This window comes from Uloborus diversus, chromosome 7 (assembly GCF_026930045.1).
Source record: "Uloborus diversus isolate 005 chromosome 7, Udiv.v.3.1, whole genome shotgun sequence".
NCBI classification, from domain to species: domain Eukaryota; kingdom Metazoa; phylum Arthropoda; class Arachnida; order Araneae; family Uloboridae; genus Uloborus; species Uloborus diversus.
This window is the reverse complement of record NC_072737.1, coordinates 77,336,073-77,363,564: the sequence shown is the minus strand read 5'-3', so window position 1 is coordinate 77,363,564 and position 27,492 is coordinate 77,336,073. Positions and strand designations below refer to the sequence as shown.

Genomic DNA, 27,492 nt, shown 5'->3' with positions numbered 1-27,492 from the left:
TTTCAGAGCTCTGTTGAACCTATGCAAGTTGATGCACCTCCAGATGAAAATGATGCATCTGAGGAAGAAGTTTACATTGTTGAAAATCCAACATTGGTAAATTCACAAGTTTATTGTTATACATTTGACTACTTAAAGTTTAAACATCTCATATTAATTATTATTGCCTTGTTAAACTACTGACTTAGTACATTCAGTCAGACACTGTTCAGTCTAACTTGTATGCATCTCTGTTTTATGTAATGCTAATTTTGATCATTTTAGAAACAGTTGTTAGCAGCATTTTTTTTTTTTTTTTTTTTTTTTTTTTTTTTTTTTTTTTGTGATGAAAAATTTTCACTCCAAACCTAGATTTTCAAACCTAGATGCTAACATGAAATTTTGGGTCAGATCTAAAATTTTGTTTCCTGACTCATCGTATTTGAGATCCACAATTTACCACTTTTAGGTTTGTAAGAAGTAGTAGCAAGAGGTCAAAATGGGGAAAAAATCTGATAATAGGGTAGAAAAAATTAGTTTGAAAGTGTACATAGTGTAAAATAGAGTGGCACAAGCTGCTGTATTCAAAGATATCCTGCCAAGAAATAAGTAGGAGCAATTTTTATATTTCTGTCAGGATTTTTATCTTATTGCCAATTTTTATGAAATTTAATTTTGGCATTTGAAAGTTTTTACTAATATCCTATTTTTTATTCTGCAATTTTTTAATCAACATTTTAGTATTTGTAACAAAAACCAAGTGGAACCTAATTTTAGTTGGAAAAGTAATTATATATTTACCATGTTCCTCATTACATTGAAAAGTTCTGAATAAATCAATCTTATTTAAGCCTTTTCCCCACATGCAAACGAGTGAATGTTTTATTTATACAATGTTTGTATTCACCCTGAAGGTACCATTTTTATTACATTATTTTTGAATATACCAATTTTGCTTGTCCATTTTTTTGTGAAGGAGGTACCAAAAATGGCAGAAAAATCGGCTAGGTTTTACAGTTGAATTATTAAATAATTTATAAATAAATTTTAAACAAAATTCTGCATTTGTTTGCCAGATTATTAGGCTTTAATGATAAATCCAGTTGCTATCAAAATTAGTTCTTCTTGGCGTAAACTTTTTATGCAACTCGCAAAAGTGACACTAGAACGTTTCAAATTATTCCAGTGTTGTGAAAGGATACCAAAAAATATCTTTACATTCAAAGAAACAAGAACTTTTCTATTTTAACTGTTTGTCTTCCCTTTTAAAAATCTAATGTATTTTAAAGTCAAATTTTCTTTCTTTTTTTTCCTAATTGCCTTTAAGATGATTGGTTTTAGTTCTTGCATTTCCGTTTGTTTCCCTTTTTATTGGCGTTCCATTTTGTTTCTTTACAACTACAAATTTAAATGTTATCCAATAGCATCTGCAAGGCTCATATGGTTCTTGAAAAATCATTGAATTTCATTCTCGAAATAAGGCCTTTAAAGCACTTGATTTTTCAAACTTTTGATGTATAGGTTAAGTTTTGATGTATAGGGTAAGTAGATAAAGAGTGCCCACAATGCTTAATAACCAAAATTAGCTCCTTTGAACAATAATTTTGAGAGTTATTCAGCATTGAAGAAAGAAATTCTAAAAATAAAATAGGTTTTATGAACTCTTCCAGTTCAAAAAGCTATTTCTTCCATTCATCCCTTCATTATATTCTAAATCTGAAGTTTTCCACCTTCACAATTATGAAACTTTTTTGCCTCTGGTTGGAACATTGCTGTAATTGAGAGGGAGGGGGGGGGTTCAGGGGGTGTTACTCCCGAGATAATGTTTTTTATTATAAAAATAATCCAATGTGTTGTAAATTAGAATAAAACCACCTTATAAGGAATAAAATTATTTAAAAAAATACTTTTAGCTTGGTGTCGGACATAAATTGTTCATATTGGATGTAAACTATTGCTCTTAAATGTAAATACATAACAATGATTACAGTTATAAATATGTAAATTATAGGTTACACATACTGAAACAAAATTTACCAAGTAAATTCAAAAGTAGGGTTGATTGGGGGAAGTGGGACACTGAGGTAAGTCACCCCCCAAAAACTGAAATATCCATATGGTTTGTATACTTTTTACATTGATCATGTCATGGTTCATCATAGTGATTAGTTTTGCATATATTTGGGTTAAGTGGAATTTTTTTCTAGGTCAGAAAACTTAGTCAAAAAAAAAAAAATCTGAACAATATTTTTTGACGAGTTTAAGCAGCATTTTTCAAAGAAGTGTTTCCCAGTTAGCATTTATTTTTTTATGATCATTAAACATTCATGTACAGTTTAACTTAAAGTGCATACTGCAGTCAGAATTTTTGAGTAAAATATTATTAAAAACTGTTTTAGAGGAGGGGCCCCACTTACCCCGTAAAATTTTGCTATAAGACGTCCCCACACTATGGGGTAAGTAGTCCCCCCCCCCTAACAGTGAGGATTTGAAAATCAAAAGCAATTTTGATGAAATATTTGTATTAGTGAAACATAAGACAACTATGATGACTTAGTAGGAATTGATAGTTCAGCTACAAAAGCTGGTGGTGAAAGAAAATCATCAAGACTTATATGGGTTGAATGTTGATAATGGATCTTCCTTAGCCAACTTTACATAGACGCAGTCATTTAGTGTTTCTAATTTCTTTTTACACTTATAGTTTTGGCAAATTTACCAAAATTGATCTTAATCAACTGTATTACGTTCATTCAGCACACCCTTTCTCAAAAGGGGTCCTACTTACCCCTATCAACCCTAAATGTATATACAATAAATTCATTAAGTTGTTTTTTTATGCATGTTTCACTTTAACCTTAAAATTAAAGGCAAAAAAAGGGAGAAACACAGTTGAAAACATATATGTTATTTAAAGGAATGTAACGGTGTCGGACGTAAAAAAAATTTTACGACACCAAGATTTTAGTAAAAAATATTCACTTGTTGCAAAATGAAAATAGGTTACATCAAAGAGATTGAAATTCTTACTTTGTACCCAAAAGTACATGTATGTTGCTTTAAAATTATTAACTCAGCATAATTAACTGCCCATTTTGGTGTCGGACGTAAAACACTTAATGTACCCCAGAGGAATTCTTTTACAAATCAAAATGAATTATATTTTGACACATTTTTGCAACATCACCAGCAACACTCTGTATCTTTAAATGGTTATTCATTTCAATTCATAATATTAGCATGTATTTTTTGGAAAAAAACAGAATTTCTTCGAGAGTCTCCAAATATGGTTTCAAATGCTCAAGATGTTGACCTTGGTTTAACCTGCTGTAACTTATTTATAACTGAAGTGATCAAATTTTAGACAGACATTTCAAAATATACAACTCTTTACCTTTAAAATGACACCTCATTTGTTTACAAATTTTAATTTTGAAAATTTGATCATCTGGTTGACCTTATCATGGAATTGCCCTATGGTTGAAAAATGAGAACTATAAAATGTGATTTACTTCTACAAAGACAAAACAAAAATTGTTATGTAAAATATGCAAAGTGGAATGTTGTAACACTACCGTATACATATTCATATATAAATTAATCCATGCTGTAGTATAAGAATCAGCTAACCTCTTCATTTGTGCAATAACTTGAGATTTTTCTTTGCTATGTTAAGTATGATGATTATGAGAAAACACTCTATTTTTCATTCTATGACTATGCTTGACTTTTTAAAACTCTCAAGTGCAATTCTATGTAACATAATTGAATCAGTTTGTGTTGAAAGTGGGTAAGTCAATTTACAAACAGTGTTGACTACACCCTTTTAACAAAAAGTGATTCAATTTTGCATGTCTTTTTCTAAATTGCAATAGTTATTTGTTTGCAGTAAAGAGGGGGGAAATACATCTTATTTGCTTAATATAAAGTTTTTTTTTGAAATATTTTTAAGCATTTTCTGTCATTTGTTGTGAACTAACTTTAAATTTTTATTTTAAATCAATGTTATTTTTAAAAAAAACTATTTCAAAATTAGGATTTAGAAGCTTACATAAGTAGTTATACTGGATTGGCGAAGCTCTACAGACTTATTTACATAGCAGATCACTGTCCATCTCTTAGAATAGAAGCACTGAAAATGGCTTTATCGTATGTTCAAAGCACATACAATGTTAGTATGTACCAGATGATACACAGAAAACTGGTTGAAGCAGCCGGGTAAGTGTTTCTTCCTTCTCTGTTAATTTTAAAGTTCAATGCGGACCAGCTTTAACTTACATAGCTATTCTTTGTTGCATCGTTTTGTAGTAACTCCAATCTACCTGACGTAACAGGAGGCCTCAATGCTGGAGTTGTACCTTTAGATTCTCAATGGATTGAAACCAAAAGCAAAAAAGCAGCGCTTAAATTAGAGAAACTGGATACCGATTTGAAGAACTATAAAAGTAATTCTATAAAAGAAAGTATAAGGCAAGTAATTTTAGATAGAATAATAAAAAATCTATATTATGTTTAAAATATCCAATCATTGACTGCACTGTGTTTCCTTGCTGCATAGTTTTTGTGGAAAAACTAACAACAATCATATACTTTACTATTGTGTTCATAATTGTGCACTGAGCTTCAGAAAGGAGTGCACCACCAACCTCCAAAAGGAAGAGCAAAGCTTTTGGGAATTCAAAAAACAAAATGGGTGTATGAAATTGGTGCTCCCTGAATTTTTTCAAAAGCATCCTAAATACAGAGACAGGATTTAGCTTTTGGTTCTAGACAGAGTCATTACTAGATTTATGAACCAAATCATAAACGTAATATTTGCTCAGAGATTGGGAGTTTGGCTGTTTCAACCCGGGATTTTTTCAAAATTGTAGTTTTAAAATTGCAGTTTAGATGGTTATTTAGTAATGTTATGGGTAAAAAGTTCACGGACATTCCCCTGTTTATTTTTTAAAATTTAAACTTTTAATAATGTTATTGTTTTTGATTATGTTAGGTATTGTGATATTTCAGATCTTTGTCATACAAATAATGTGTATGTAAATATTCATACAGAATTCATAATTTTATCTTGCGCAATTTATTTTAGGCGTGGCCATGACGATTTAGGAGATCATTATTTAGACTGTGGTGATTTAAGTAATGCTTTGAAATGTTACAGCAGAGCAAGAGATTACTGCACTAGCGGGAAACATGTTGTCAACATGTGTTTAAATGTTATTAAGGTAAATATTAAGCAAAAATTATTTGTTTTTTGAATTTTAATCTTAAAAATTTTATTTCTTTATTGGCTTGGGCTTTTTCCCCCCTTTTTTCATTTTTATTTCTCAAAAATGAAATGCAAATGTTTAGATTAAATACTTTCAACTTATTATTCTTTCTAATCATGTATCAAATGCATAATTTTAGGTTAGCGTTTATCTTCAAAATTGGTCTCATGTCCTTACATATGTCAATAAAGCAGAAGTTACTCCTGAAGTAGCTGAAGTAAGTTTAGTTTATATTGCTCCCTTCAGACAATTTAGTTAAATATTGTGATGGATTTTAGATTATCCTGAATTGGATTCGTTTTTTTCTCTGATTACATCTAAAAAGCTATAAAATTTACTTGTCCAAATAATTGCATTATCTTTTATAAATATGAAAAGGTTCAGTGGTGCTCCATTTATACCAAAGCAAATCACCAATTGTTGCTGTTCCAAAAATCTAACTCTTTAATCTATTTTGCATCAAATGAATCTTTATATTTTCTCATTTTGTACTTCTGCATTCCTAAATGTGAGATATCATGTTAAATATTGTGAGCTTTCATCTTAAATGAATCGTTTATTTCAAAAACCAGTCCAACGACAAAATTTCCAGTTTTAAAAAAACAGTTGTATCATCACATTAAGTTTTTCACATGGGATTACAACACTTTTCACTGAAAGAAATATATCTAACTATGTTTACATTTGAGTAAAAATGTAGTAACCCATAGTGGAATTTTTTTTTAAATTAGGGTAAAAATTCTTTTCCAAAATTTTAGAGCTTGTCGTTTGACTGGTTTTTGAAATAAACTGTACAAATACATGACAGTATTTTTTTCTCTTTAACGATCATGAATGGCAACAGCATGAAATTGACTTTTTCCTGCTGTCTCAATTTCTAGTTTGAATCTCCTCAATTTTTGAGGAGAACTTCCGCTGTCAGTGATGATAAAGGGATGAAGGTCCACTCACGACAAAAAATATTTTTAGCAGTCAATACCAAAGCTGATACTTACAGACCGCGATTCCCTTCTGAAAATTTTCGTGTTGTGGGCGAGAAATTGGCGTTAGGTCTAAAATTATTTGCTGGTGAAAAATCATGTTATAACCCTTTCCCATAAGTTGAATTGAGTTGTAGCGGGAGTCTACTGTACGTATAAAAAATTTCAGAGTGGGACCATGAGTTTATCAGCCTTATAGTAAATAATGAGGGAGGATTTTTTTAGTACCTGCTGATTTCTGGAGTTATTACCATCATTTGTATTGTAATATTCCCTTTTCTTCATTTTCAGGCAAATGGAAAAGAAACAAATCAACTTGTTTTAACAAAATTGAGGTGTGCTGCTGGTTTAGCTGAACTGGCTACTAGAAAATATAAATCTGCTGCAAAAAACTTTCTTCAAGCATCTTTTGACCACTGTGATTTTCCTGACGTAAGTGTAATTCATTAAGCCAGTGTGTATTCTGCAGATGTCTATTTATCGTAGCAGACGTTTTGTAAAAACACAAACCATTGAAGTGTTCAATTTTCGTACAGGGTAAAACGCAAAACAAATTTCGACTTCCTCAATGCAACGTTTTTATTTCATATTGCTCTAATTAAAAACTAGTGGTCAAAATGACTTGATATTTCACCAGAATTGTTAGGATGACATGAGAATTTGTTTGAAGAAGAGAAATTAAGTTTAAAAAAATGTTCGATAGTTGTCAGAGTTCTTCATGGGTGCAACACCTTCCGTCTCAGGACGGATTTCCGTCTTGGACAAAATTTCCGAGACGGAGGTCGGGACAGAAAGAAATTTGATGACTTTCTTCCAGTTTTTACTTAAAAAAGATAAATTGAGTGTTTGAAAAATACGCTTTAATATTACTGTACCGTTCCATAACCACAAATTTTTTACATCGACATTCTCTCGGTTTTCCGCCATGGACTTGTTTTGTTTGCAACGTGCTTTTGGAGGAGTGCCTTTTAGACTCGCGCCATTTGATTTTTTTTTAGGTATAGCTCTGTTATTTCCAACTCACTGCATTGTAGACCGAGGAGTTGCTCGCTATTCTCCCTGATTTTTCGAAATAATCGGCTCTTATTGAAAATTTAGCTTTTTTCATGCTATTTTCAATCATCATTTCGTTTTTTTCATTTGCGGTATTTTTTTTTTATAAACTTAACATGCATAAATAAAAATTATGTACGCTCTTCAAATGTCTTAAGAGTTGAATCTGAATCACCGATTGAGAGTGATTGCTGACAAGATGAAATGTTTTCGCCACAGCAAAGGGCGTCCACATACCAGGTAAAACGGAAACTATCAGGGAGTTTGAAGATTTTAATGGAAATCGGAATTTTGGAAATAATCAGGAGGAAATTTCAAGCTGGTTGGAAACACCGATGGGCAACCGTTCCTGCATTTTTGACAAAGACTTGAAGAATCACTAAATTCCAATGTCATTGAGTTAACACTTGATAGAATGGAAATATGGTGGGAGAGGGGAAAGAAAGGAAAGGAGAAAAATAACAGCAGCACAAATTTGCGAAAAAACGCTGCTCTTGCAAAGAGGGTCCGCAAATTAACCCATGATACTGAGGTCTTAAAACGTTTATATTTTGGACAATCTAAGAGGGGGGGGGGGCTACTCAAGGGCTCCAATATAAAATATCGAAAAACTGAATTGAAAGGCGTTTTTGAAGCAAGGAGTGGTTTCAAATTTCTCCTCTGCAAACTCTTAAAAATTTAAAAGTCAAAAAATTTAAGCTGTCTTTAATAATGTCAAAGTGGGGATGGGGAGGTTTTTAAAAAAATCGAAAACTGGAGTCTTAAAAACACTAATTTAGGCAATCTTTGGAAAATTTATGAGAAATAGTTTTGGTGTTCTAACATGAAAATGTTTTGTAGCTGATGTATTAAAACTATTAGAGGCTATACTTAAATGACTTAAGTGAAAGGGCATTTAGGACCCTCTCCCGAAAAGTGTGATTGAAGTCTTAAAACTTTTAGGCTGTCTTTAGCAATGTTAAGAGAAGGGAGGGGGCTCTCTTTAGGCGAAATTCCAAAACTGGAGTCTTAAAAGCTCAACTTTAGACTGTCTTGGGGTTCGGGGTTCACCTTCCCCAAAAAATATTTAAAACTGAAGTATTCAGAACCCAGCTTTAAGTAATCTTTAGAAGACGTAAGAAGAATTCGATTGCTTTCTCTCAATAAGTTTTAGAATTTAAATTCTTAAATCTTCGGAGATGAAAAAGGGAACCGCAAATTTAAGTCAAATTTAGTGAACTTAGGGGAAGGAGTTCGGAAGGGGTGTCTCTCTCCCCGAAAATTTCTCCGTTCTAAACTATTGAAATGCTATTTTGGCTATTTTTGAGTGAGTTAAGAGTTAGGGAATTCAGAGGGCTTTCTCAGAACATTTTCGAAATTGAAGTCTTAAAACTTTGGGTTGTCTTTGGCGATGTGAGGAGGGGAGTTGCTCTCTCAATAGAAAAATAAATCTTAAACAATAATTTACACTGCGTTTAGTAAATACAATGAGAGGGAGGGGGGGTGTTCTGCACCCCAGCCCGAAATATTTCCATTTCTGAAATTTCAAGAGCTTCGTTTTGGGCTATCTTTGGATGACTTAAGGGGGAAGGGCGTAGGAAGATTCTTTCAATAAGTTTCCAAAATGAAAGTATTAAAATTTTTAGGCGGTAATAAGTCATGTTTATAGGTAAGGGGGGTACTATAACTAAAAAAAAATTAGAAACTGAAGCCTTAAAAATTGAAATTTAAGACATTTGTGGTGAATTTAGAAGAAAGGGTTCTGGAGTTCTTTTCCGAAAATTTTTTGATGCTGAAATATTTAAAGCACCACTTTAGGCTATATTTGAGTGCCTTAAGAAGGATGTGATTCAGGGACCCTGCCTGGGGTTAGGATTCAGTTCCCCTATTTTTTTTTTTAATTAATAAATATTGGAAAGTGTACCTTGTTTAAAAAATATATCTACTTCACTGAAGCGATTTTTAGTGCTAATTTCACCACCTGATATCTTATGAAAGTATTTTTTTTTTCAAATGAAGACTGTAGGGGGGGGGGGAATGGTGCCAGTTCATTACCATTAGTCGGCCATACCCTTCCCCCACCTTTACTTCTTTTCTGGTTCAGAACTGATTTATATTGCAAAAGTGAAAATCTCATGTCCTAAGTGATTTTATTGCTACAATAAAAATGTTTATGACCGGCAAAAAACTAATGGTGGGAAGCTGCGAACGCTTTTACCCCTAACCTTATCCAACATCGTCTAAAATTGCGTTTTAGAACTTCAATTTCGAAATATTGCCGAAAGGAGAGTTCCTGAACTCCATCCCTTCAATATTGCATTCAAAAAGTTTATAAAAGTTATGAAAGATGGAGTTTTAAAGCTTAAGTTTCGGGGAGAGCCCAGAGCCCCCCCCCCCCCCCCCCTCTTTCCCTAATATTTTTGAAAGTTTCCCAATATTGTGATTTTGGTACTATCAGTTTGAAATAATTGATGTAAGAGTCCCTGAACCCCTCCTTTCCATGAACTTTACCAAAATGGCCTATCATAGCGTTTTTTGGACTTCAATTTATAAAAAATTCTGGGGGAGAGCCCACAGACCCCCTTCCCCCCCCCCCCACCTCCTTATTGCCGGATTTTAGATTTTTTTGGAAGTTGATGTCAAAACGCTTAAATATTACAATTTAAAGGTTTAAAATTTAAATCAAACACAGATTCCAAAACTGGCATTGTTAAAATCTACAACATTTATGCACACAAATTTTTTCCTTAAGCCCGCATGCGGCCGGGAGGGGGGGGGGGCTGAAAATATTTTCCGTCTTGAACACATCACTAAACTTGCACCCATGGAGTTCTTATTGCTGTTGCATAGCTGCCAAGTGCTCCGTTTTTCCCGGAGTTTCTCCGATTTTTATTGCGTGCTCCAAAAATCCGATTTATTCCAAAAAACGGAGTTTTTTCGACTTTACTAGTACACTTTTCGATTTCTGAGGAAAACGAAGAAATTTCCCTATCCTCGAAGGCAGGAATTGTGCACAAACACAACAAAAGAGAAGACAATTTGATGCTTTGGAAGCATTAGTGTCAGGATAAACACCGAGGGGGAGCGTCAATCGGAGAACGTCGTTTTTTCATAGAGCATTTCAGCTACGTGTAAAACGTAGCCTCCATGTTTGGTCATTCACAAGATGGAAGTAGACGATGCTTAAGTGCCTTTGTTTTCAAAGACAAAGCAGAATTGGGGTTTTCTTTTAACTGGAAACTAATGAAAATAAGCAACATGTGCTGCAAAAAAAAAAAAAATTTTTTTTTTTTTTTTTTTTTTTGGTTATTTTAAATGATTTTATTGAGAAATGAAAACAATTGTACTATTTTTAAAATTTCATCTTACCTTATTGCTTTGGACACGAATGTGCTAAAAATTCTCAATTAAATTGTAGTTTCATGGGGTTTTTTATTTTAAAATTATTTTCATGCAACAAATACAAAATTTTATATCTGAATTTTTGACTTAGTCGCCATATTTGGTCATTTGCGAGATTTAAGTACTCAAGACTTGTAAGTGGCCAAGTTTTCAAAATCAGAACTAGATGTTTATTGCAATGCAAACTATTGAAAATAATGCAAAATAAGCTGGGGTTTTTTTTTCGGAAAATTCGTAATTCAAATCGTCTCTTTCAAAATTTTTTCTTCAGAATATTATTTTATCATCATTGCTTTAGACACTATTATGCTAAAAACTGACTATTTCATCTAAATTTTAGTTTTTTAAGGATTATTAATTATTTATAATTACTTTTAATGCAAAAAATTCAAAAATCTATCATCTTAAATTTTTTGCGTTGTTGCCATGTTTGGTCATTTGCAGAATGGAAGTAGACTACATTATTAATAGCCTAAGTTTCCGAAAACATAATTGGTTGTTTGTCTCAATGCAAACTATTAAAAATAACAAAAGGCAAAAAGTTATGTTTTTTTTTTATTATTATTTTCTTGAAGGGGAAATTTAATCTGTATTTGATCCTCTCTCATTGCCTTGGAGGCTTTGCTATAAAATAAAACTATTTCATCGAAAATGAAGGTTCCTGCTAACTTCTCATTTATTTATTTGTTTTTTGGGGGTTTTTTTTTTAAAAGATAATTCAGAAAACTATTTTACCCTAAATTTTCCATGTGCAAAAAAAAGTATTGAATAACTCTCTTTTAGAATGTGCAAAGAGAGAGAGAGTCCTATTCATCTATTTTTCTTATGAAAGTTGTAAAAACTGCCCCTCCCCTCCAGTTTGTATTTCAAAACTTTGGCGACAGTGGTGGCCACTAAGTTTTTGGAGTCTAGTGGCCACTGGCCACTTAAAAAATTTCAGAGTCTTGACCTTTACCATGAAGTTGTTTTACTTCCAAGTATAAGAAGTAATTGTGTTTTAATCTTCAATATTGTGGGATTCGATGGGTTCTGATCTTGCTGTCACTCACTGTCTGCTCACTGTCACTCAACGAACGATTCGCATTAACAGTTATAATGAAATTTTAATTAATACTAGAACCTATGTACAACAGCTATTTACATTTATGAAATCAAATATCAATTCTACATCTACAACTACGGCATTTTCACAGCGAACTATTCGGGCGGCCTTTTAGCTCGTCCGTCCATTCTTGTTTCCTTGGCTCTTTTTCCCGCTCGTCGCACAGACTCGTGGATTTCGTGCTCCTATTTTAACCCTCATTGCTCCTATTTTTACCCTTAAGTGCTCCTATTTTTTTTATCTTGAGGTTGGCAGCTATGCTGTTGCTGCAAATTCTGTCACATGAGATGCACACCAGAGGCATAGCATCAGTGCAGATACCCTCCGATCTGTTTTACTACATGCTGTTTTGCGCTACCAACTGACAGCAGAATAAGGCATAGGACTTGTTGAACAAGTTATGAATCAGCCATCTGTAAAATGTTTGTTACATTAAGCTCCACTATTTCTCTTGCTACAATCATTATTTTCTCTGTGTTGGCTGTTGAATTATTAAGTTGTTTGTACTAGATTGTAATCTATTATCTTCAGATTATTGTAGTCGATTGTCCCCCCCCCCCCCTTAGTCTATTGTTTCATTTCAACTAACAAGATATTTGCATTTAATGAATCCCTTTTGGAGGCTCTTCCTCTTAAATTACTCTGACTTTGCCATCTGTCGAAATATTTTGGAACATTTTTTTCCCTATCTCCAAAGAATTTCCTTTGATCTCACAAGCAAAGTGATCACGTGAAATATTAAGTCGTTCTGACTCTCAGTTTTCAAATCAGAGCACTTTGAAATCGGAATTTTAATTATAATCTCCCTGTATTTTCCAATTCAGTACATATATGATTAAAAAATTTATTATATGATATATGCAATTAAAATATTTTAATAATGCCTTTTAAAATAAAGGAATATTTCAAAATAAGCTCTAATCACTTAGATAGCAGTAAATTCCTCCTGCTGTAAAATAAAGAATATCAAATCTGTCAAGTCAATTCAATGAAAGGATGTGCAGTTAAGCAACATGAAACTCAAAGTTTTTTTTTTCCCCCTTATGTACAAAAGATAGTTCTTATTAAGTAGTTATAGTTGTTTTTTAACTTGTAGCTCCTGTCACCCAACAATGTTGCAATGTATGGAGGTCTCTTTGCTCTAGCTTCATTTGACAGGCAAGAGCTTTTGCAGAAAGTTATTTCTAGCAGGTAAATATGTTTTCTTTAATTCACATATTATATTCTGTTAAAGTAGTTCATCTAATCGTACAATTTTTTGTTTGTTTTATTTTCTATTTAATAGTTCTTTCAAACTTTTCTTGGAATTGGAACCTCAGCTGAGGGACATAATTTTTAGATTCTATGATTCAAAATATGCATCATGCTTAAAATTACTCGATGAAATTAAGGTAATTTTCTTACAATTATATTTTTTAACTAAATTTTGACTTGAAGTTTTTTGTTTTAAAACATCATTGTTTTTCTTTGCCAGGATAATCTATTATTGGACATGTATTTAGCACCTCATGTTAATACTCTATATACACAAATTAGAAATAGAGCCTTAATTCAGGTGAGTAATTTTGTCAAATATTTATAATTTTTATTTACACAAAACTGAATCAAGTAGTTTTTGTTAATACAGTCAAATACTGTTTTATTAAATTTGAAGTGACCAAAAAAACAATTTTGCTGCAATGAAATTTGATGTTTTCATATCTCTGGATAAATCTTTGCCATAGAGTAGATTGCATGATTCATAGCAGCTTTTAAATTTTTTTAAGCCATTTTAAACGTTTTTAGTGGAAGAATTTTTTTGATTTTTAATGATTGCAGAGCAGAGTATCTTCTATCAAAAATGTGGCAAATGAACTGTTGTCGAAAATTCTTCATCAAAAATCCCTTGTCAAATCCTTCCAATTTTAGAATTGTTGTAATAGCTAAACCATTATTATTGACATCTGAAATAATGCTTTAATGGGATGCTTAGTGCAAGAATATGATCAAATCTTTTTTTAAACAGTATTAATAGATGCTTGAATTAGCCATATATGTACTTAAATGTGAACTGTTCTCAATTTTTTTTCTTTGCTAACAAAACTTGATTATAAAATGTAAACTTAACTCATTGCTGTATTTTATTACAATTCTTTAATACATGTACTGCATCAGCTTATAATCCTTTTTCTTTTTGTTAGTTGAACTGTTATCTAGCTATAGCAGGGTTTCCCAAACTTTTCCCATTTGTGGCACGCTATGAACGATTAGAATTTTCACAAAGCACCCTAGTCAATCTCTGTAAAGAGTCATCCAGAAGTCATGCAGCGCCCGTCATAAAATAATTCATTTAAAAAATTAATTTTAAGCTCAAATTATTTCATTTGTTGGAAATACTACTTTCCGAATGGGTCTTTGTTTTCATTTTCGAAGCGCACCGACATTTTTAATAGCTCTTTCAGGGTGGCGACAGATCAGGGAAAAGTCAGGGAACTTTATTAATCAGGGAAAAGTCCGGGAAATATCAGGGAGTTTTGAAAAAATAACAAAAAATCAGGGAAAATTAATTTTATGAAGAAAAAAATTTTTTTTTTTTTGCTTTACAAATTAAGATTCCCTACGTATTTTCCGCCAATTATCAGTTCAAAAAAAAATAAAACGTAAAATTAATGAGGTGCGATTATATAGTGCCGCATATTTGTGCATCTTTTTTCCTCAACGTCAAAGTATTGAATCTTACTTATTAACCACAGGATGAACTTCCTAAGATGGTTTCTGTTAGGTTTATTTTACATAGCTTGAAATTTCCTTTTACGTTTTCAAAGCTACGTAAAATATACAAGCAAAGAGGAAGCCTGCATTTATGCCTTAGCTCCTTTGCCTTTATTCCGTTGTCTCGAAGTAATTAGCGTACTGTAACCACGATTTCAAGAAGAAATCTTTGGTTTTTTAATTAATACTATAAAAGCTTAAAAGTTATTACTTTTTCGCGTTTCTAATTTAATTGCTAAAATTGAACTTTCAATGAAAAAAACTTTGTTTTTTGCTGTTATACTATTTGTTGTCACCGCAGATTATAAAGGTTTTCCTTTCTTCAGACTTAAGTGATTCTTTAATTTTATGACCAAGTTGTATTCTTTTATTTATTTTGAAATAAACTAATTGCTTTTTTTTTCCTTTTTTTTCTTGCATTTCAAAGTTGCTTGTTAAAAAAGCAATTAAGATTTTTTTTCGTTACATACTGAAATAACTTGAAATAGAGTTAACCTGTGTACTTAAGTAAATATCTTTATTTTTTTATTGTTAAAATGCTGTATTCATTCATTGAAACCTATGTTCTTGATTAGAGAAAAGCTCCCTATGAATGGATGTCAAATGGTTTCATCTGTTTTGCATAAATATGTCAATTAGTTATATAAGAACAACTGCATTACTTCTATTCTTTCACTATTACTTGTTATTCTTGCAGCAATTATTATACTGTTTGAAAACTTAGTTCAAAATAATTTCAATTACTTTTTAGTTCTATCATTAATATACATATGTTTTTAAGAGTAATTTTAATAGTTTCTTAAAATTCTTATGCTAAGCAATTTCTGGAAGTAAAGTTTTTTTTTTTTTTTTTTTTGAATTTTCTATACTATTTCCATGCAGAAAAATTTATTATACTGTTTTGTAGGGGGTTCCCCCCCCCCCCCAAAAAAGATGTTTTTTTAACCATTTTATTAAAAAAGTAGCATTTTTTAAAAATATATCTTTAGTCCAACAATTTTACACAACTTCAAACGTTTAAAATACTGCATTTTATACAAACATGCAATGGATTTCAAGTAGAGCAAAGAAAGGAAACCATTATCATTGGTAACGTAAATCAGGGAAATTTGGTGAACTAAATCAGGGTAAAGTCAGGGAACTTTTTTTCACAGTTCCTGTGGCCACCCTGTCTTTGCTTGTAGCATTGTCAAAATACATTTTTCCCAAATGTAAAATCTTTTAATGATTAACATGTGGATTTAAGGTGGACCGAATTCTTGTATTTTGATTACACACATAGCCTGTTAAATGGAACAAACAGACTATATCTGGAAATTCAGATGGATATAGAATAAAATAGGTACAACACAGAATCTACTTATTTTTTTCTATGTCCATCAATGAATGTCCTTAGCCATCAACATTAACTAAATTGTTTTAATTGATGAGGAGCTTTTATTATTATTATTTTTTTTTTTTAATTAATATGAACACGATAAACAGGAAACTCTGAAAAGTTCCAAGTCATAAATCCAACTGTGATGACAGTTTTTTAAGACCCTTTAAATTTGAATTAAACATTTTGCTTTCACCTTGTCAATTTCATACTAGCCCGGTAGAGATGGGTGTCAACTTCTCAAGTCTTAATCTGGTATTTTTCACGAAAAAGGTTTGCTGTGAAAAATGCTGGACAGTCCCCTGATTTGTTCCGTAACACTAGTAAAGCATTGAAGTAGTTACATCTTAGAGCATAGTTAGTCATCTTAAGTTTTCCTACTATTTTTTCTCTTTCTTTATTTTTTTATATAAAGTTAACATAAACATTCGTTCTAACAAACTAAATATACATATGTTTCGTTCTTATATAGCAAAATGAAATATGTTTTAATGATTTTCCTTTTAGTATTTCAGTCCTTATTTATCTGCTGATATGAATAAAATGGCTGTTGCATTTAATACTACAGTAGGAGCTTTAGAAGATGAGCTTATGCAGCTAATATTAGACAACCAAATACAAGCAAGAATAGATTCTCATAACAAAGTATGTATGTTTAAACTTTGTCATTCCTAAACTTTACAGCATCTCAGGAAGTTATATTGTTATAGTGTCCCGTGTCCCATGAGCAAAGATCAGCAAAATTTGTAAAATCTTAGAAACCGGGAAACACATTAAGGTGTTGCACAAATAATTTCTTGGAGTTTAAAGGAAAATTCAGCATAACATGTCTTCTGAAATATTTTTGTTCTGAAAGAACTAGTTGACCAGGGATACGCATCTGGATAATCTAGAAAAGTAAGGAAAATGTATAGTTCCTGAGGAAAGGATACTATTTTGTAGTTAAATTCAGAATGTTTGACTTTGGATTTTTAACATGCAGAATGTTTGCTATTTTGTATACACAAAAAAATCAAATGTAATATTTTAAAAATTTCAACCCCCCCCCCCCTGAATTTCGAGAATGTTTAATTTTTATTGAAAATACGAAACTTGAAAATAATATTAGATGAAATTTTGGGACATATTTCCAATTTCCACCTGTGAAATACCCTTGCCAGGGTTCCTACGGGTTCTTAAAGCCCCTATAAAGAACCTATTGTCAAGTATTGTTGGTAGGGACCAATCTAAAGGCCATATTAAGTAGTTTAAAAGCCCTAAAAAGTAATCAAAGGTCGTATTTTAAAATCGAAAGCAATGAAGTGTAGTGGAATTGGAGTGGGGGGGGGAGCAAGTTTATAAATAAATCCTCCCCTTCCCTTCTCTCAAAAAGTTACAACACTTTACTATGTACATGTTTATAAGTGAAATTCTTTCCACCATAAATAAATTCCTGCTATTCCACTGGCATGAAATGACCCTTTAAAGTTAGAAATGTGCCTTTAAAAGTCCACATAAAGGCCCTATTTTTTAATCTACTGGGAGAGTAGAAACCCTTCTTGCTGAGGGGTTTAAAATATTACTAATGTTCAGTATATTTTAAAGTGAATGAACAAATTCTGGTATTAGATTCTGTGCACTATCAATATTTATGATGAGTGATTTAAAAAAAAAGGAAAATGATTAATTTGAATTATGTTTTTTGCAATCACGAGTGTGTGTGTGTATAGGAATGTGTGTTTATGTGTGTAGGGGGGTATGTGTGTGTAGGCATGTGTGTTTGTGTCTGTGTGCAGGCATGAGTGTGTGGGTAGTTGTGTGTATGAGTGTTTGTGTGCATGGGGGCGGGGTATGTGTAGGTGTCTGTATGTATGCGTGTGTGTTTGTGTATGTAGGTGTGTGTGCGTGTGTAGTTGTGTTTGTACATGCGTGTGAGTAGGATATGGATGCAACCTGGAGGTGGTTTTTGCTATAGGAGCATCATCGTGAGGAGCCGGTCGACAGTGATGCTGCAGAGGGTGCTGGCGAGAAAATAAAATCATAGGACATCAAAACAGTCAAATGAAAGCAATAAGCAATCGTGATTGCTCAAAAAATCCAGTTTTAAATTTGTTAATAGTTACTAATTATATGCAAATATTTGTACCACTGCAAAAACTAAAAGTGAGATTTTAGCCATTTTGTATTTCTGGTTTAATCTGACTGGGTAATTTTCCTCTATCCTGTATGTTTGAAAGAGTTAAATGCCTTCCCATAGTGTAGTTGCTTGACTGTTAAATCAACTACAGAGTGCGGCATATCAACCTCAAGTAATTGGAGAGGGCGCTGTCTGAGTTGTGGTGAGGATACAATGGTGGAAACTGTATCAATGGATAGCAGTATACCCCGTCATTTACAGTAGTAGCAATAGCATGGTGCAATGAGCAACATCATGAGTTATGGAGGAGTGTCTTCGCAACAGTGGATTTGTGATAACTACTGGCGAAGAAGGAAGCGCGTTTGGTTCCATCTTGGTCAACATGGTTAAGAAAAACTATTTATGTTCTAAAGCTGCAGGGTTTTTTTTTTCTTTTGTATCAAAAAATCTCTGGGCAGCTGCATATTTGTGCTTTGGAGATTCCCGCCTTATTATTTCAGCCTTGTAACTATCTGAGATCGACTAGGCGTTTTTGTTTTCATTGCAATACCTATGACTCTAAATTTTGATACCCAAACATGATTTTTTTCTATCTGAAACAGGCTCATGTCAATCAATTTAGAACCAAACATGTAATGTTTACTGAGTAGTAATCAAAATCCCCCCAATATACTACTCCTCAACACATGATGATTAGTCCAGAGGCATAATGAAAAATTGCATTTTGAGGTTAAAGCATTTTTTTTTTTTTTTTTAATTGTGTTTTAGGGTTATTAAGGATCATTTTTAGCCACGGAAGCATTCGCTAAGTCATTTGGATTGTTTTTTATTGTGTCCCAAATTTATCTTACGCACGGGTAGGACTTGCCGTAGGTAATTTGTTACAAATAGATATCTTTCGAGCAAAATAGTGTGAGTAATTCCACCTTTTTATGTCTCCTTATAATAAATATTGTTATAAGCAGCGAATACCAAGCGTGCTTGGGAAATAAACTCTGGGAGTTCCGAGTTCGGCGGATCACTTAATCAGAACATCTGCCTAGCACCCCAGATCCCTTGCTCAGGAAGACTGAAATGAGCAAAGTAGGCCTTGGCACCCAAGGGCTGTCGTGCCACTGGGTTTGGTTAAAAGCAGCGATAGAAAGGCATTAAAAAATTTGGTTCCGGAAAATGTCTCAAAATATAGCACTAATAATCTTCTCCTTAACTTTTTCAAAAATAACCGAATTTTAGTCAAAAACATTTTAAATTTGGATCAATTAGGTATTTTTGTTACAAAAGCAGAGTTTAAACATTACTGGGACATATCTCAGCAGGTCTCATCATTTTCAAAAGAACATTTGCACAAAGTGCAAGTCAGACCAGCTTTTCCACAACGGCATCGAGAATTATGACACTTGATTTTGTGATTATATAATGACAGGCTTCAAAAGCAGAATAGAAGTCCATTCAACCTGAAAATTTGATTTTTGTTGTACAATTACAGTAAAATGTTAAAGTTAATGTAAAGTGAAACGAAAAGAAAGGAAAAGAAAGTATAGGTATATTTTCCAATTCGCGGGCCATTGACTCTATTTTATTCAACCATATTCTTGAGGGTAAGAAAGACTGGAGTTACTTGTAGACGTTTCTTTAATATATGTCCTCTTGAAGTGACGTTCTAAGAGCATTATTATTAGTGCGTCATGAGTTGGGGGAATGTTTTCAATTTTCCGATGAGCAGAGTACTATGTTTTCCGTGAGAAGTTGACGTTATTCTCTTCACTAATCTATCATATATTTTTATGACGTACTTTTCCAGCCCAAATGCAATATATAGTACTTCTTCTAGAGTAAGGAGTAAAAGAGATTTAAAAATGTCGTTGACTGCAGATAAGGCTTGCCATTGCTGCCAAAGCTGATCATTTTTCTTTGTTTCTGAAAGGGGGGAGGATGAGATTGTGTCACAACTTTCAAAACCTGAAAAACTAAAAGTCCGGTACACTTGCACTTAGAGTTTGAAATCTCCAGCATGTAATGCATGAAAATCAGGACATGAAGTTCAGTCTTCAGGATGAGCGGACAAGAACAGAACTGTGAACTTTTCTCTTCTCTGAATAGATATCAATCGTTTTCATTTGTAACTTTCGGACTGTCCTCTCATTGATTTTGATATTCTCTTCAAAGGATTTTTTACACAATGCAAATAATGCATATGTGGTTATTTGATGAGCCCGGCGACTTTTCTTTGACGTGAAAAGCGACTAAGAATGACTCGGCTATGCCACTGGATGATACACTTTGGGACCTATAAAAATCTATCCAAATGGTGTAGCAAATGCTATTATGGTTAAAAAAGCTTCTTGATGACCCTAAAACATAATTAGGAAAAAAAAATTGCTTTTGCCTCAAAATGCAGTGTTTTCGTTATGCCGCCGGACTATGGCGGCAAAAGATATCTTTGATTGTTTTGTGGCTAACCGTCAAACATGCGGCATTTTTAACAAAGCAAGTGGATATTTTAAGTTTTATAAATAAAGTGTACATTGATTATTTTGGTTTAATTGTAAGGGTATCTGGGTGGTCTTTTTTTTTAGCATTTTAAGAATATTTTTAGTTTTTCACTATTGACAGCTCTGACAAAACAGCATTTTTCGCATTTTTGAGCTCTTAAAACTTAATTTTTCAGTAAAGGATGTATCCACTACATTCTCTATCTTTGATTATTGCATTCAGCCTCCACAGCAACTAGAACACATCAAAAAACATATATTATTATTTGGCAGAAAAATCGTTACAATGGATTGAAATTTCGTGCGATTGTACAATATTACTGAAACCTCACAGCAAGTGCCTCCATGTCTAAACACATTCTTTAAAGGTCCCGAAACAAGAATCTAAAGCAAAATTGCTTTACCTCGAAGTGCACAATCCACCTAAAATTTGTTGTTATGCCTCTGGACTAGATGTTCACTGCACCATGCCCTTACTGCTACTGTAAATAACATGTATATTTCTATCCATCAATAGCATTTCTACTACTGTATCTTCACCAAGTTATCCCCCCCCCCTAAGTTTTATCCCATGACAGTTTTATGTGCCCCACCCTGTACTTATTGCCTTATTTGCTGTTATCTTGATTGAATGTAAACACTTTTATAAGGATTATTGAATTTTAAAATGAAATCTATTCGTAGATCTTAAAGTCAGTTAATACAGCAGGTTAAATGGTTTAGGTTTAATTTTTCTGTGCAAGCTACTTCTTAATGGCGCAAACTTGAGAATTCTTCCTTCCGGCGCACCATTACTAAAAACGGATGGAAAAGCAGGCTGGTTAAAGTTTTGCATATTTTCATCTTAGTTATCAGCTACAAAACTTGTTGATTTTTAAATTCAAATTTAGTATTTAAATACATAATTTATTTTCTAAATTTAGATTCTTTATGCTAAAGATATTGATCAGAGAAGTACTACATATGAAAAAGCTATTCAAATGGGCAAAGAATATCAGAGGCGGACAACAGTAAGTTTTTTTTTTTTTTTTTTTTTTTTTTTTTTTTTTTTTTTTTAAGGTATGTTATGTTGGTTTAATTTCTATATTCATGCACTTCTGAATAAAACTAAAACTTCTTTTTAACTTTGAATCCATCTGAAGACTCTACCAGAAATACTTATCATTATTTTTGTATATTGAAATGAGTTGTATGTATTTGTCACTTTAAGTAAATATTTGATTTTACCTGAAACATATTTTAATTTTTTTAGAAAGGTTATTTAAAATCCAAGATGCATAATTTATAAATTAAGTCATACCAAGGCTCGTTACCCTCTTTTTTTTTCTATTATTAAAAATAAGAAAGAATTAAACCATTTTTTTTAAATGAAATTATCATTGTACCTTCTTGACCAAGTTTTAATAGTAATATTTTTAAATCTTCATTACAAGTACTGATTAAGATGCACGATTGACACATAATCACTTGGACCAACTTGCCTGATTTACTGGTCTAGTTGACCCACATCCTTTACTTGCTAAGGTAGATGTTCAAGAAATGGACAAGCCTTGATCAAATGATATATTTCATCAAGAGATCTATATATCCCGAGGGTGTACAAACCGATCCAGAAAAGGTATCTGTGGTCAAGCGTTGGAGTCTTCCCGAAAACGTACATCAGCTGCGAAGTTTCCTGGGGCTGTGCACGTACTACAGGAAGTTTGTGAAGGATTTTTCCAAAATTGCATGACCTTTGCATAAGCTGATGGAGAACAAGCAAAAGTTTAATGGTCCAAAGAATGCGAAGATCCATTTCTACAACTGATGGAGGCTTTAACATCAACACCTATTCTCTTATATCCTCAGCCTAAAAAATCTTTCATCCTCAATACTGATGCGAGCCACGAGGGTATCAGAGCTGTTTTATCTCAAGAAACAGACAGCAACGGACATATCATCGCTTACTGGAGCAATTGCTTGTCAAAGTCGGAGCAAAATTACTGCGTCACCAGAAAGGAGTTACTGACCATAGCCAAGCTGTAGAACACTTCCTTCATTACCATAAAAATCAAAAATATTCATGAATAAAGAACTTTAAAGTTGACCGTACATTTGACTGTTTCAAGTCCGATGACAGTCCATGTCAGCCTAGTCGAAAACAAGGGGCCCGCACCTTGAGAAGTTCTAAATTGACATTGATGTAGTATGAATTTGGAAAGTTTTATAGAGCGAAGGGCCCAGTGACCTAACTGACTAAGAGCCTGTCTTGGCTCTTGCTGACCCTGGACTGTTTCCATATTAAATGAATGGTCATTTTCATTTATCTGGAGAGACAAATACAAAAAAGAAAGTAAAAAAAAAAGAAAAGTGAATAACTCTGAAGTCTTCACATTTCAAGTTTTCTAAAGTTTTCGTTAACAAATAAAAATAAAAAAAAGAAAGAAACGCCAAAATTTTGGGAATTTTTTGTAAGATTAAAAGTTTGAACATCTTTTGTTTAGCTTCCTAAAAAATAGGTACAGTTAAAATGAGTTTCTGCATTCTTTTAACTGAATGAGACTTAAATATGTTGCTGTTATTAATTAAGGAAAATGCTTTACTTTTTTGATTTTATTTTTTAAGCTAACTTTGTTTATTCAATACTGCTTTCATAGAATTTGTTTTGCTCTACATAATTAATTTTATATTGAACAGTTAAATTTATAACTACCAACCCATTTGATTCATTGTATCTTCAGGAGCAAGAAACCTAACTGTTAACTCTAACAAGACTGACGCTCTGAATACTAAAGCTTTGACCAGCTAATGACTGAAGCTTTGGCTGCTATACATATTGTGCTTTTTAGCAGAAATGCACAATAACTATATATGTCACCGTTAAAGTATGAAATCCGTTATTTTATAGAATACCTAGTTTATTCATAGAATAACGATCTGCAGCCCATTAAAGTGTAAAATAATCTATATCATATATCTTGTATGTTTCCATAAATACCATTTATACGCTGAAAAAATTAGATAAATTGCTTCTTTTCATTTTAATTGTCTATTATTAGTTTATTTATAGAATACCTAGTTATTTCATTTTAGATAAATTGTTTATTTTACAGTTTAACTGTCTCTCATTAGTTAATTTATAGAATACCTAGTTATTTCATAGAATAACTAGTTAACGTGTCAAATTAATAACACATTACACACTTTAACAGACGTGATCAGTTATTTCATGGAATAGCTAGGTATTCTATAAAATAACTGAATTATATATTTTAATGGTAACATATATAATATCAAGGTGTCAATGGAATTTAATGTTTCTAGTATTATGCAAAATTTTCAGCTTTGTCTTTTTTTATTAATTTTACCAATTTAGGTACTTATTTTTGTTTTGCACTGGTACCAAAAACGCAGATATTCATATGTAACGTAACTAGTTTTGAAATATTTTTTTTATTTTTCAGCAACTTATCCTTCGATCCGCAATGTTACGGAATCAAATACAAGTCAAGGTAAATATATTTTTAATCTCTTTTGCATTATATTTTTCCTTAGGGTCTCTTTATTAGGGTGTGCTTCACTCTTTTTTCTTTTCCTTTTCAAGCCTTTTTTTAGGAAAATAGTTTTTGGTGGAATTTCTGCATTTCACCAATTTAAATTTTATTTAATATTTACCTAAATGGCCATAATACTCATTCAACCTGTAAAATGTCTCCTGTACATGTTAGAGTGCTTTCAGAACAGAGTGGTGACAACAGCGGTGATTTTCCCCCCGGACAAGCGTGGCTTCAACTTTCGTCCAGACGTGAGGGGAGAAAATTTTGACCGTTTGGCTGAACTAAGTCAATTTGCCACCAAATGTGAATCGTTATCACGATTTTGGCAGCAAACGTGACTTCAATTTCTGAAGCATTTAGCAGGGATTACTGAGTTTCTTTCCATTCCTCGTTTTCACTTATCCTTGTCCGTTTTACTTTGCTGAACATCATCAAAAATAAATACATGAGTAAGATTTCTAAGAAAAATGAATTGAAATTGATAAGCGGCATCACTATTATCTTTACATTTTTAGTGTGTATGAATGAAAAAACAAAGTAAGTGACAAATATAACTTTAACAAAAGACAGTTCAAAAAGAATGAATAAAGAAAAGCATTACTTTAAAATGAAAAAAAAAATTGTTTTCTATTTCACAAAGAGAGAAAATTCACAAAATAAATAATGAACTTCCAGTGCTTATCGTAATGTGCAATAAAAAAATTTCATCTTGAAGCAAATTAGGAAACATAATATATCTATAGCTGGGAGGTGCAGGGCACCAAGTCATGCCCCCCCCCCTCCCCTTTTCCACAAAATCGAGACTTTTGCACCACTTACTCAACTTTTAATACTCAATTTAGAAGTATAAAGAAGAACTATATGCGAAGATTTCAACAAACAAATCTTCATTTTATAAGCTCAAGCCAAGACAATCTAATCAAGTAATAAAAATTACCAGAAAAGAAAAATTTCAAACTTGTTTTTTTGCTAACATTGTTTTTGTCACTTAATTCCCTTTTACCTTATATGGATATGAATAAGTTCAATTAATTTCTGCTATGTACAACTTTTATGAAAATAAGAGTTAAATAACTGAAAGTTACTGTATTAAAAAGCTTGAATTCAGAGTTCTTAATAAATAAATCAGTGATAGTGTCACTGCACAAATGCAGACAAATTCTTAACAAAATAAACAATTCACTTCTCATGGTTATCGCAATGTATATTTTTGGAAAAAGAAAAAAAAAAGTTTTATCTTTGAAGAAATGAGGAATAAGTGAAAGTAGATTGTCAGCTGAGTGCTACAATTAGAAAACTGCAAATTTTCATAAAATTGAATGTTTCACTTTTGTCGAAATTATTTGTTCGAAAGAAATACTTTTTATTGAATGAAATTTAAAATGGTGGCTTAATAATATTTTAACCTTGTGAAAAAATACCAATTTCTGGAGTTTTCTTTGAAACATTATGAAAAACCCAGAGTTGAAATTAAACCTACTTAAAGCATTCATCCCACACTATGAATATGAATGATTTAAATTAATTTTAAATGTATTTAGTTTTGAGCGTTCACACTGTGAGTAATATTTTTATAATTGTGCTTCACATTTTTTTCCCGCTTTTTTTATGGTTTCTATGTATAAACAATAAAAATTGTGCTACATTTTCAATTTTCTCTATAAGGAACCATAACCAGTATGCAGCTTCAGAATAGTTTCTATAATAACTAACATATATTTGTGTTTCTTACACACAAGATGCATTTTATTCTCAGATAGTTATTTCATTTGAGTAAAAGTATTTGGGGCTGAAACACATTTTACAGGACAAAACTAACTTCTAAACAACCGAAAATGAAATGCTCCTGTAGCGGAGCGTGGTTGCCGCAATGTTACTGAAGCCAAACAGCTCGCCAACACTACCCGAATCCAAAATCCTAAGATCATTGCTCTATAATTAAATCAATGTCTCACTTAGAGTTGCAAAAAGGATAAAAAATGATAGCCTATACATTTATGCAATTGAAACCTAAGGTCAGTACAAAACTGATTATTCACAAAAAAAGCGTTTTTCTAAGACCCATCCAATCTTCCTATGTTAAGTCTACGAGACTTTCGTCAGGATGCCCTCGGCGGACAAAGGCGCTTCCCCTCTTCTGAGTGGGGGGGACTGCCTATCGTCACTCTGATCATTCAAGGCACTCTAGTACATGTAAAAGGCTGCAGTTTGAAGTATATTTTAGCAAGCCAAACGTTCTGTTCGTGACTAAAGATTGTCACTCATGTATAAAATTGGCTTGATTTAATACAGTAGTTTTTTGGTTTTGCTTAGTTAAAAACAGATCCAGTGCTTGTCTCAAGTCTTATTTATTTATGTCAGTTTAAAGTTCTGATAAATTTCAATGCTTGGTATTAATAAAGAAATTAAAGTTATGATTTCAATGTGCATATTTGCATCATTGCAAAGGAATAAATATCTATTATTAGCACAACTTTTTTTTTCTTTTACATGCATTTAAATTTGTATGATCAAGTTTACAAAACGGTACGGTTTTTAATGTCCATCAAATTTTTCAGTTTAAATTTATCTACGCTAGTAACTTCCTTTTGTATGAATTGTCACAAGTCAATTCATATTATCAGATGCATGAAACTCAGATGTCATGCATTGTTCTTAAATAAAATTCTCTGTGGTGCTTTAATAATGACATAGCACAAAGTAACTGCTTTTTTTCCCCACCTTTTTAGTAACAATAAACTTTGGGATTTGAAATTTTATTGTTATAATGCCATACTGACATGAACCAAATAATATATTTTTGTAAACATTTTTTCCTATTTTTAAATTATGGCATTTCTTATATGAACCGATAATTTTTTATGCAAAGTTAAGGGACGAAAATTAGATTATTGTACCAAAATTTGTCAGTAGATAATTTTCTAATAAAGCTTTCGTTCATCGGCATAAATGAAATGACTAAAACTGCTTAATATTTTATATTGATTGTGAAGTAGTGTAAAGTTGATAAGTTAAATTGTGTTTCAGAGTCCACCAAGAGAAGGTTCTCAAGGAAATGAATTAAGTATGACACCAGTTAACAGCACACCTCGAAATTAAAAGTACATGCCTTATACTTCTTGGTTTATCTATTTCAAAATTATCTTATTACTTATTCAAATAAAATTCATTATTTTTGTATTGTTTAAATTAAATTCTTTTTCTTTAAATTTCAGATGCTGATTTGTAAAAATTGAACTAAGATTCTCTAGCATTTCTGAGTGAGAAACTTGTTTCCTTACTCATTGACGAACTATGTACAGCTTAGCTTATGCTAATTGTGAAATAAAATTTACTACATTTTGATAGATATCTGAAATTATTTACATTGAGGTTCAGCACCTATTTAATAACTAGGCTTGATTTTAATTTTTCATCCCGAAAACAAAAATCAAAAAATTAATTCCTGTTAGTATTT

The 27,492-nt window shown here is 32.1% G+C and overlaps 1 protein-coding gene across 1 annotated transcript; it reads left to right on the top strand.

Moving 5' to 3' along the window:
• Positions 1-27,379, top strand: LOC129225739 (COP9 signalosome complex subunit 1-like; the record flags this gene model as incomplete). Its single annotated transcript, XM_054860237.1, is given in 14 exon segments — positions 1-96; positions 4,016-4,197; positions 4,288-4,449; positions 5,066-5,201; positions 5,386-5,463; positions 6,518-6,658; positions 12,859-12,953; positions 13,048-13,153; positions 13,237-13,317; positions 16,399-16,536; positions 21,423-21,509; positions 23,943-23,990; positions 27,063-27,136; positions 27,251-27,379. Coding segments are annotated over 13 exon segments (1,422 nt in total), but the record flags the coding sequence as incomplete, so codon positions are not given.
• Between the last annotated feature and the right edge of the window lie 113 nt (positions 27,380-27,492).